The sequence below is a fragment of the Heterodontus francisci genome, chromosome 7, assembly GCF_036365525.1.
Source record: "Heterodontus francisci isolate sHetFra1 chromosome 7, sHetFra1.hap1, whole genome shotgun sequence".
In the NCBI taxonomy this organism is placed as follows: domain Eukaryota; kingdom Metazoa; phylum Chordata; class Chondrichthyes; order Heterodontiformes; family Heterodontidae; genus Heterodontus; species Heterodontus francisci.
Window position 1 is genome coordinate 73804604 of NC_090377.1, and position 12593 is coordinate 73817196.

The window sequence follows — 12593 nt, forward strand, 5'->3', positions numbered from 1 at the left end:
GAAAGAAGTTTTTACTACAAAGTCCCAAATCGGGTCCATTAAAAAGCAGTAAACAAAGCGAATAATTCTCTTACTGAGGTTCCTCCAGCACTTGAGGTACATTTTAATGTACTCTGCAATGATGTGATATTTTAACACTGTGTAAACCCCAGTATCATTCTGGTGAGTCTGCACTGTACCCCGCTCCAAGAGCAGTTTATTTTTCCTGAGATTTGGTGCCAAACCTGAATGCATTATTCCGGATGGAGTCTAGCCAAGGCGCGCGGTACAACTAAAGCATAATTTCCTCTTTTTTTGTATTTCAACCCCCTTAAGATAATGGTCAATATACCATAAACCTTTTTAATGAATTTGTGGTTGTCACTCTTTTTAATCATAAATTTCACTTCTGGCACTTTGCTGATGCTAACAGCTCTTTCTTGTTGAAATAGAAATCTGTAATTTGCATGTATTTTCTTTTGATTCCCAGCTTTCATTCCAGTGTTTCTAATGGGCTCTCACAATTCACACGTTGTCACATTAAATAGTTTTGAATGAACAATTTCAAATATCTTGTAACATGTCCTGAAAGATATCAGAACAAGTGTCTGACAAATGATTCCCTAAAGGGACACAACAATACTATACAATCATGTGTCATCACTATAATCTAATCACCTGCTTCCAAGTGCTACATAAAACTGCTCAGTTCCTTGTCAAAACCCTTTCACAGCTCTGTCAACAGCAAGATTGCTTCCATAACTGAATGGAGCTACTTTATCTTGTAATGAGTGCAAAGCTGGCACTAGACATTAGGCTTTTATGTATTTTGTTAAATTTCCTTTTTTTTTGTAGTGGTCACATCAATAAGTACTGAGAGGTAGTTCTATTGCATTGTGTGCATCACTTCAAATACTTTAGTGAACTGGGAAGTTTATTTGTGTTTTTTTTTAAATACATGGAAAGAAGTTTTTGGACTGAAAATGCAGATACTATGTTTAAAACAGTTATGAATGATGGGAATATTTCTGTCACCTTGCCTAAAACCAAAGCACAATCACTTACTTCATGAGCAGAGCACGTTCTTGAGGTTTGTACATACAAATCAAGGTAGATTTCTCCCATAACTAAGTTAGCTCAAGAAAGGATGTATAGATGAATTAATATCATACACACTGCCCAGAGGAAATTTTAATTTTGTTCTTAAATCTCTGATTTCCATGCAGAATGCAGTAACATATAAAGCATAACTTAAAAGAACTACAAACCAAATGAACAGTTCTTCCAGGTGATCAGCCTTCACCTACTTAACTCTCCAAAAGTAAAGGTGTGACAGAATATTGAACATTAGTGTACTGAAGGCCATAAATAGAGCTGAGTAGATGCTTTTTTTTTGTAAAATTACCAAACATCTGTGAACTTGTAACACAAGATAATTGTCACTACAATGAATTTTCAATCACGAGCCCATCTGCAACTTTACAGTGCAAGTGATTTGTAATGAAGTGGAACTTGACCTCCCAGTCGAAACAGACAAGGTGGAAAGTTGTAGAAAGACATTAATACTGTAGGATGTAGACATGAAGACTGAGCCACCTCACCTTTGTGTTCACAGGATATTAATGGAACCATTCAAAGTTAGACTTTTAGGAGACACCATGGGCTGAAGTTTCATTCCAGGGTCCCAAGCCCGACGTTGGAAACCCAGAAATGCAGACAGCAGGACCTTGGAAGAGATTTTCAAGGAGGCGGCCAATTGAGAGGCTGCCTCCGGGAGTCCTATCCAATTAAAGATGGTGGGTGGTCTTTCAAGGCTGTAGGGCTAATTGGGGGCCCACTAGTACTGAAAGATCAGCATAGATGGCCGCTGCAGAAGTAGTTAAGCCACACCTCCAATCCTGGTTCCTGGCAACAAATATGGGAAATAAGGGCCAAAAGGGCTAGGGCCAACAGTAATGGGCACTGCCGCGGACGCCTTATCCACTGAATGGCTTCAATAGCTATTAGGCCTGCTGCTAGTTGGCCACTGTTGCATGGGCGGCCTCCTGGCTCACCAGGTACCTTGAACGCCACCTGAAAAATCCAGATGGGGATCGGAAGACCGCCCTTAATTAAGCCCTCAAAGGGTTTAATTGGTTACCCACCATGGCCGGGCAGGTAACCATTCCTGCCATCACCTCACCTCCTGCAGAATTTCATGGAGGCGGGAACGTATCATGGAGGTGGCCCAATGGGGTTTCCCTCCTGTTTTCCGGCCCTAATGCACCCCCCCCCTCCACATTCTCCAGACCCACCTCCACGAGCTTGCCCATGAGATGATTTTCACTGATTGATTTAATTAAATCCAGTTTTGTGCTTCTGACATAATGTTTACTCTATACTTATTTCAAGTGCTGAATCAATAGTGAATATAATATAGCTTGTAAGTGGGACTAAAGTGTTTCTATAGAGATGATGAAAGAATCCTGCCAACCTCCAGAGTTCTCACATTATGTTACTAGGTGGAATAAAAGATTCATCAATGAGTATTAATGACTTAACATATTTAAATAATTTGTCTCAGTTAAAACCATGATATCTTAAGTATTTGAGGAGACAGTGTGCAATTGAAATACAACCACAAGTGTTTCGGGGAGGCGGTGGCATAGTGGTATTATCACTGGATTAGTAACCCAGAGACAAAGGGTATTGCTCTGGGGACGTGGGTTCAAATCCCACCACAGCAGAAGGTGGAATTTGAATTCAATTAATAAATCTAGAATTAAAAAGCTAGTCTAATGATGGCCATGAAACCATTGTTGATTGTTGTAAAAAAAAAAACCCCATCTGGATTCTCCTTTAGGGAAGGAAATCTGCTGTCCTTACCTGGTCTGGCCTACATGTGACTCCAGACCCACAGCAATGTGGTTGACTCTTGCATGCCCTCTGAGATGGCCTAGCAAGCCACTCAGTTGTATCGAACAGCTACAAAGTCAATGGACTGCAGCAGTTCAAGAAGGCAGCTCACCACCACCTTCTCAAGGGCAATTAGGGATGGGCAATAAATGCTGGCCTGGCCAGCGATGTCCACATCCCATGAATGAATTTTTTTAAATGGTGCTGTAATGCCTGTGCCATGGAGTTGTTGACCTGTCATTCTCCACGTGATGACGTGTGATCTATGCCTTCTGGAGCAAGAACCGAGTGGAGATGAAATTAGAGGAAAATATTGGTGCAGATGAGTAGATAATAGGGTGCAGGTAGAGAGGAGCTCCAAAACACTACTGTGATGTTCTAAGCATTTGAGAAAAAACTTTAAAAAGTCTGGTCATTCACCAGGCTGTGCCTTATTGTGTGGAAGAAAATGGTGTCTGTGCAGTGGATAGATTGATAAAGTATCAAATTAAATTTGTTGTGTTAATGATTTAAATGCCATACCGCTAAAATAAAATGTAATTGCATATTATTTTTCCTCATTTGTTCTGTTGTTTTCTGTTTTATTTTGAGCCTCTACATCTGCAGGGAGCCACTCTAGTCAAATTAGTTATGGGACTGGGAATTTCTGTGGAGACACTTTCGCAATAGTTCAGGATCCAGGCCATTTGATTACCTGGCACTCGAGCTGGGAAGAAGGCAGTATTGGCTGGGTCCTATAGCAGCTAAGTGGTGAAGTAATATGCTGTTACTTTGAGTATCAACACAGATATGCTGTGTAGTCAACCTGTGCTAAGTTTCCAATTTGAGAGGTGACTGTTTAGAAGAATACAACATACTGAATGACATAGAAAAGATTAATCTGTAACACTACTGTGTCAGGATATTTGAGCTTGTGAAAAAATGTTTAGGGAGAACTCCAAGGAGTGGTACAAATAGGGTATGAAAGCAAAAACTCTAATTTGACAAATTACTTGAATGAGTGAATGTAGGTCTTTTATTCTGGACAGATGAGCTAAATGGCATCCTTCATCTATATCTAGTGTCATGCTAGGCCCCCAGCTGCCAAGAATGAGGCAAATTAATTGTGCCATGAACATTGATTTTAAACTGTTGCTGGAGTGAGAGAGTTACTTGTTAAACAGATTAGCTGTGGCTGGAAAAGACATTTGCATATTAACAGACAGTGCTTGGAAGGACAAAGGACCATTCTCTGACACATTCAACCCACAATGGACCTTGATCACCAGGTATTGTGTGTAAGAGGAGCAATCCAGAGACTGATAAGGTGATACAATCCAAGACTTGGTCAGACCAGTTAGTCACATGACTAACCTGTTTGGTAATCTGACTTTTTCTGAATTGTACAAACAGTTTGAACTGAGAAAGTCTGTTTGCTCCTGGACTGAAGATCTCTCTCCTGTCTGCACCCATCTCTTTCTCACAAGCCTCTGAATCCACCGAAGACACTTGAACCCCAAGAGAAAAAAGTCTCCGACAGCGAATAAGGTTTAAGAAAAATACTGGGCCCCAACGAAAAGCAAGTTCTACCTCCAATCAAGGACTCTACAGTGAGCTCAAAAAACCGTAACAAAAACTCTTTAGATATTGCCTCAAACTTTTCCACTTTATTTCTTCTCTTTTCTGTCTCTTTTTGCATGTGTGTATCGCGTATGCATGCTAGCTTGGGCGTGTCGTGTATCCGTAGGCGTCAACCGAATTAGAGTTTAAGTTCAACTTTAATAAATTTCCATCTTTCTTCTTTAAACCTAAGAAAACCTGTTTGTGCTGGTTTCTTTGCCTTCTAATTGAACAAGGATTCACCAAGGGGGAGGTAAAAATACGGTGTATTTAAGATTAAACCCTATTACACTAAGACCAGGTGGAGGCTGAGAGGGACCCCTAGACACCTTTCTCTCCTGGTCGTAACACTAGCTACCTTGTTTGAGAGTCATACAGAAAGAGAAAGACCAACATAGAGTGGCAGAAAGAAAGAATTCGAGATTGGGGCACAAGCAAAGACAGTTACAGCAAAACATTATAATTAGAAGAGAATCACTCTTCATTTAGATCTGGACTGATGTATGAACCACAGGCAATTTAGCTATTCTTGATGTGTACACTGGCATTAGTACTGAGGAAGTAGGTGGTTGAGACTGTAAGGGGATGGGGAGTTTTCTACAATTGAGCTGAGAAGAAGTGGAGTGGCAGGACTGTCAGCATGACACCTGTATACGAGCATGGGTCCTAATGTCTCTGAGGGCTGGGCATGTGAATGTCCACTGTCAGCTGCTGTGTTTGAGGCAGCACAGGTCCATGGTAGGAATATAGCCATGACTCAGTTGGTAGCACTCTTGCCTGTGAATCACATGGCTGTGGGTTCAAGTCCCACTCCAGGACTTCAGCGCAATAAGATCTAGCCTTACACTGCAGTGCAGTAGTGAGGGAATGCTGCATTTTCACAGTTACTGCCCCCTCAGGTGGATGTAAAACATTCCATGGGATTATTTCAAAGAGTAGGGGAGTTATCCCCAGTCTCTTGGCCAATATTTATCTCTTAATCAACATTACAAAAACTGATTATCTGGTCATTATCACATTGCTGTTTGTGGGACCTTGCTGTGTACAAATTGGCTGCCACATTTCCTACATTACAACATTAATTGCATCACTTCAAAAGTACTTCACTGGCTGTAAAGCACTTTGGGACGTCCAGTGGTTGTGAAAGGTGCTACATAAATGCAGTCATGCTTGTTACAGGACTGAATAGCTGAGTAAGGTGGGTTGGAAGAAGCTTGAGTTCTTAACACCTGGTAATAGGGAGCAGAAAAGTCTGGGACCAGACTGGATCTAGTAATGCTCAGTCTAGGGTAGGGGGTAAATAGGGTTGTAACGGAGTTTAGACTGTGAATAGAGATCCTTCCGAGGCTGGAGATCACAGGTTGATGATCCTCTCAGAAGTTATTTAATTAAATTTTGGGGTAGAGACATGAAGTTTTTGATTTTCCGTGAGGTCTCTAATATTAGACAACTAAAAAATTGTTTTTGGTAACAGGTTTATTTTTGGCCACCACGTCCATTTGTTGGCGTTCTGTGACTCTTACATGGGTTAATGCAATGAAAATATTAATGAAACATGTGAGATCAACTAGATCCCAGAAAATTATACATTGGACACGAAATGCCATTGCATTGGATACAATAACTTGGGACACCTGGCACTGGAATTATTATATACTCGTGCATCTTCATGGTGTTGCTCAGGCCTGCATTTTCAGGGACTTTGGCATGTGGCGAAGAATGGTAGTGCAGCCAAGGCTCAATTTTTCTCTTTGCAGTGATTTGGAGACACGTCATTGCGGGAAGCCTCTGCTGGTGATGACCAGGAGTTTGGTGAGGAAAGAAATCACATTGAGTGTAGCCACGAGAAAGAAATTTTAAATTAAAAGCTGAGGGGGTATATAAATATTCCAAAATGTAGCAGGTGTGGTTTTGTTTTTGTTGCTGTGATCGTTGACAGGATCTGGCATAAGATCATAAGAACTAGGAGCAGGAGTGGGCTGTCCGGCCCCTCGAGTCTGCTCCGCCATTCAATAAGATCATGGCTGATCTTTTCGTGGACACAGATCCACTTACCCGTGCTCTCACCATATCCCTTAATTCCTTTATTGTTCAAAAAGATATCTACCTTAGCTTTAAAAACGTTTACTGAAGAAGCGTCAACTACTTCACTGGGCAAGGAATTCCAGAGATTAACAACCCTCTGGGTGAAGAAGTTCCTTCTTAATTCAGTCCTAAATCTGCTCCCTCTAATCTTGAGGCTATGCCCTCTTGTCCTAGCTTCACCTGCCAGTGGAAACATCCTCTCTACTTGTATCTTATCTATTCCCTTCATGATTTTATATGTTTCTATAAGATCCCCCCTCATTCTTCTGAATTCCAATGAATATAATCCCAATCTACTCAGTCTCTCCTCATAAGCCAACCCCCTCAACTCCGGAATCAACCTAGTGAACCTCCTCTGCACCCTCTCCAGTGCCAGTACATCCTTTCTCAAGTAAGGAGACCAAAACTGCACACAGTACTCCAGGTGCGGCCTTACCAGTACCTTATACAGCTGCAACATAACCTCTCTGCTTTTAAACTCAATCCCTTTAGCAATGAAGGACAAAATTCCATTTGCCTTCCTAATTACTTGCTGTACCTGCAGACCAACCTTCTGCGATTCATGCACAAGGACACCCAGGTCCCTCTGCATAGCAGCATGCTGCAACTTTTTACCATTCAAGTAATAATCCTTTTTACTGTTACTCCTACCGAAATTAATGACTTCACATTTATTAACATTGTATTCCATCTGCCAGACCTTTGCCCACTCACTCAATGTATCTATGTTCCTCTGCAAAGTTTCACAGTCATCTGCACACTTTGCTCTGCCACTCATCTTAGTGTCATCTGCAAACTTTGACACCCTACACGTGGTCCTCAACTCCAAATCATCTATATAAATTGTAAATAATTGCGGTCCCAACACCGATCCCTGAGGCACACCACTAGTGACTGATTGATTGCCAACCAGAATAGCACTCATTTATCCCCACTCTCTGCTTCCTGTTAGTCAACCAATCCTCTATCCATGCTAATACTTTACCCCTAACGCCATGCATCCTTATCTTATGCAGCAGCCTCTTGTGCGGCACCTTGTCGAAGGCCTTTTGGAAATCTAGGTACACCACATCCACTGGTCCGCATCTGATGATAGATCTCTGATGTTACTACTTTTTTACACAGTACAATCAAACAAATTTCTCTGCAGCACCTGTGGAAGAGCCTGTCACTCCAGAATTGGCCTTTATAGCCACTCCAGGCGCTGCTTCACAAACCACTGACCACCTCCTGGCGCGTATCCATTGTCTCTCGAGATAAGGAGGCCCAAAAGAAAAGAAAGAAAGAAAGAAGAAAAGAAGAAGAACAATCAGAGGGTAGTGACCCAAGTTTCAGACTTAATTAGAGCCTGCCTGGAAGATGTATAACTGTGCGATGTTCCAAGGCATTGAATATGTACTCTCTCAAATTAATGTCATGCAAATGCCAGCAGCATGCATGGAAAATTCCACAATACTAAAGCCATTTTTTCATGTGCTAAATAATTGTGACTTTTTAGTTGAAAGAAATCTGCTTTGCATAAAACTTCATGTCAAGTCATTGATTCCTAAATAGAGTCTCTGTTTAAATGCCAAATTACTTATGGAGTTCAATCTAGATCTATAACAATTTTAAACGAAAGTAAAAAAAATCTCTGCCATTGGTCGTATAAATCCATCAGATTTGTAACGTCTAAATCAGGATAACAATTTGTAATCTTAGTTAATCCGATGCCTCATGCTGTTTTTAGAAACTGTAGATTTAGAGACACTAATGAAATCCTGATGAATGGGGTATTAACGCTGTTATTGCAAAAGCAGTCTATTGTCAAAGCATATACTTCAATTCTTTTTCACTGACACTTGCTCAGGTCAGTAGTGTTTAAGTTGTTATCAATGGGCTTAGGCAAGTATCATTTCACCATAGCAAGGTAAGCATACCTAACATCAGGAGAAAGTAAATTATGGAGTCCTTGAAATTTCTGTGTCCAGTATTTATCATTGCCTCGTGGCGTATTTTTTAAAATGTTTTTTTTTTTTGTAACTTTTTTCTCAATCATCAAGCTACAACTTTTGCTGGGCAGCCTCAGTTTGTAATTTAGTGATTTGCGTGGGCATAGATTCATCTTTTGACTGCCCCTTTTTGAAATAAAGCAGTCATGCTATGCCATGGAAAAGATTTGCTGTTGAAGCCACAACTCATTCTGGTTTAAGGAAAGTTAAAACGAAATCTTAATTCCTTAGAGCAGAGAAGGCTGACGGGGGGTCATGATTGAGGTATACAAAATTATGAGGGGCATTGATCGGTTAGATAGAATGAAACTTTTTCCCTTAGCGGAGGGGTCAATAACCAGGGGGCATAGATTTAAGGTAAGGGGCAGCAGGTTTAGAGGGGATTTGAGGGAAAACTTTTTTCACCCAGAGGGTGGTTGGAATCTGGAACGCACTGCCTGAAGAGGTGGTTGAGGCAGGAACCCTCAACATTTAAGAAGTATTTGGATGAGCACTTGAAACGCCATAACATACAAGGCTACAGGCCAAGTGCTGGAAAATGGGATTAGAATAGTTAGGTGCTTGATGGCCGGCACAGACATGATGGGCCAAAGGGCCTGTTTGTTTCTGTGCTGTATAACTCTATGACTCTAGAAGGAGGTTGATTTTAGAAGGAAGGGTAGGGGTAACCAAGTTTATATTTTTATATTATAGAAACTAAATAAACAAAATGAAAAGTTATTCAAGCATTACCAAAGGAATAACATTTTCAGAATAATTCATTAACTTGTGGAGTAGGGTGCAACTAAGTGCATTGAACTTTTGGGTAAAATAGACACCAAGATGGGAAGTGACAGCGTTTTGAGACCCTTAATGAAGAAAGAGATTCTAGAAATGGGGCAGTAGTTGGAGAAGGCAGATGGATGGCAGGTAGGGATTTTTGAGTGGAAGTGATAGTTGTGGTTTTGAAAGGAGAGGGATAATGCCTGAGGAAAGGCAGCCATTGCTAATGTCAGCTAGTATAGGAGTTTGGGTGGGGGTGGGGGAAGTGCAAATAAATTGCGTAGTCGGGAGTTGAGTGGGGAAGGGATTAAGGTAACAGGAGGTGGGTCTCATGAAGCAGATGGCTGAAAAGGGGACATTGATGGAGATGGGCTAGAAACTGCACAATGTCAGGGGATCAAGAATAGAGTGAGTGGAAAGATTGCAGGAAGGCTCTGAGCAGCGAGAGAGGAATGGAAGATAGCAGCAGAGGCAACTGCACAACTAGTTCCATAAACTCTAAACATGGCATTGGAGAAGGGGGCAGAGGATGTAGGAGAAAGATGGAGTAAAGGATTTGTGTTTGCCCTCCAGGGTGATTTGTGGAGCAGAAAACAATTCTGTGTGAGGAGGGTGAGACCCATTAAAGCTTGATTTTATTTGAACCAGATCTGGTGATGGTTTACTAAGGCAGATGTGTGCTCCATGTATTCAGGTTTAGGTCTCTATCTTGAGGGAATGAAGATGGAGTCTGTACCATGGCAGGAGTGGAAGATGGTGATTGATTTAATGGAAACAAAGGCAACAAAGATGGAGGTAAAGGGACAGTTCAGCAAGTCTGCAGCGATGGAAGATCAGATGGCAGGGAGCTGACTGCTTGAAAGCGAAGGTGTGAGGGAGAGAATGGAGAGTTTTTTCCACTGGCAGAATGTAAAGGTAGTGGGATTGGGGCGGGAAGATAGGGTGAGGTGGGTGGTAAAGGAGACAAGGACGTGATCAGAGACAGCCTTGCTGGTGTTTGAGACTTTGGGAACAGAGACCACAAGAGATAGTGAGGTCAGGATAATCATGAGATATGGCCACCAACAAAAGTATTATATATTAGAAAACAGTGAAATAACAATGTAAAAAGAAAGACTTGAAACATTTGTAAGTTTAATATCTGTACTTCTATCAATACTTCAAAGAATGTGCAAAGGATCAAATTTTGTCAATTTGCTAATAGTGTAGTTTGGTGCTTTTATTGTTCTCAAGTGGTGCAGTGATAAAGTAGGAACAGCTGTGAGAATCAGCTGCATAATTATATAAAATAGAGTTCTGCAGCAGAGATTTGTAGCAGTAATGGTACATGCAAAACAAAATACTGGACACAAACCAAATCTGCCTTCTGTATGTTACTGATCAACAGTATTCATTAAGTGAAATAGTCATATTTATACAGTTGTGACATTCTCCACTTGAGGGATGTCAGTGACATTGCAGGAAGCTCCAAGACCCTAATTTTTGAGTTCCATTCACTCCATTACACTGACCAATTCTCTCATTTTAATTTATTGGGCTATTTTACATTGCTGCAATTCATTTATACTGCTTTAAGCTCAGTTCATTTTCAAAATAAGCCTTCTGTGCAAACAGGTTTAAATCGGCTCGAATAGAAGCCTTCTATTTATTGAGAGCTAATACAATGAATGCATATTGTTCTAATACTATATTTTATTTTATTTCAGAAATATCGACAGTATATGGCAGGACACTTGGTCCCTCCGTATGGTGTTATGGAAACTGCATCCGGTAATGACAGTGAGTCCAGGTCTTTTACAATGGATAGAACATTTGAAGCAGAAATAATTGTTCTGAGTCTAAGAATTTTTTTAAAAAATTGCATTACAGTAGCATCTCAACTGATTTAACTTTTTAACTTTGTCCATGAATAACTAACTAGATTCTGTCAGGAAGGGATGGACTGTACATGAAAGGCTAATGTGAAATGGCAGCTTGGTCCCTTCAGAGATCCAAACTGTAGCATTTCCTGTTTGGCCTTTCAGACATCAGTTAATTTGGGACTTTTTTTATCCTGTATCTGGGACCTGTCTTCCCAGTAGTTTCTCAGGATCCTAATGCAAATAAGATGTGATTTTTACTGAAATATCTCCTCCTAAAAACTTTGCATTTTTAAATAATTGCCCCCTTTCTGGATGGATCAATAGGGGAAATCACCATGGCCAATAATGTGTATTTAGTTTAGTTTAGTGATACAGCACTGAAACAGGCCCTTCGGCCCACCGAGTCTGTGCCGGCCATCAACCACCCATTTATACTAATCCTACACTAATCCCATATTCCTACCACATCCCCACCTGACCCTATATTTCCCTACCACCTACCTATACTAGGGACAATTTATAATAGCCAATTTACTTACCAACCTGCAAGTCGTTTGGCTTGTGGGAGGAAACCAGAGCACCCGGAGAAAACCCACGCAGACACAGGGAGAACTTGCAAACTCCACACAGGCAGTACCCAGAATTGAACCCGGGTCGCTGGAGCTGTGAGGCTGTGGTGCTAACCACTGCGCCACTGTGCCGCCTGGATAATTTGACTGGATAATAGGCATTGTGATTGGAAATAATTTAGCCATCCCATATGCAAGGCTGTTTATCATTAGACCTTGCTGGTCATGATGTATTCTTAGAATCATAGAAATTTACAGCATGGAAGAAGGCCATTCAGCCCATCATCTCTGTGCCAGCTGTCAATTAGCCATCCAGCCTAATCCCATTTTCCAGCACTTGGTCCATAGCCTTGTCGGTTACAGCATTTCAAATGCGTATCCAAGTACCTTTTAAAAATGTTTTGAGGGGTGTCTGCCTCTACCACTCTTTTTTAGGTGGTGAGTTCCAGATCCTCACTACCCTCTAAGTGATAACATTTCCCCTTGAATCCCCTCCAAACCTCCTACCTCTTCCCTAAATCTGTGGGCCCTGGTTATGGACCCCTCAACCAAGGGGAATAGGGCCTTCCTATCCACTCTATTTGGACCCCTATTAATTTTCACACTACAGTTGGGTCTCCCCTCAGCCTCCTCTGTTCCAAAGAAAACAACCCTAGCCTATTCAATCTATCCGCATTACTAAAATTCTCCAGTCCGGGTAACATCCTCGTAAATCTCTTCTGCCTTCTCTAATGCAATCACATCTTTCCTATAGTGCGGTGACCAGAACTGCACACAGTACTCCAGCTGTGGCCTACCTAGTGTTTTATACAGTTCCAGGATATCCTCCCAGCTCTTATATTCTATGTCTT

General features: G+C 41.3%; 1 protein-coding gene across 4 annotated transcripts in view; it reads left to right on the forward strand.

Moving 5' to 3' along the window:
* Nucleotides 1-12593, forward strand: part of rapgef4a (Rap guanine nucleotide exchange factor 4a) — a 420421-nt gene that overhangs the window by 208075 nt on the left and 199753 nt on the right. For all 4 annotated transcript variants that reach the window (XM_068035423.1, XM_068035424.1, XM_068035427.1 and 1 more), the window contains one exon: nucleotides 11018-11090. In XM_068035423.1, coding sequence (XP_067891524.1) covers nucleotides 11018-11090 — 73 coding nt within the window. The remainder of the gene's footprint in view (nucleotides 1-11017; nucleotides 11091-12593) is intronic.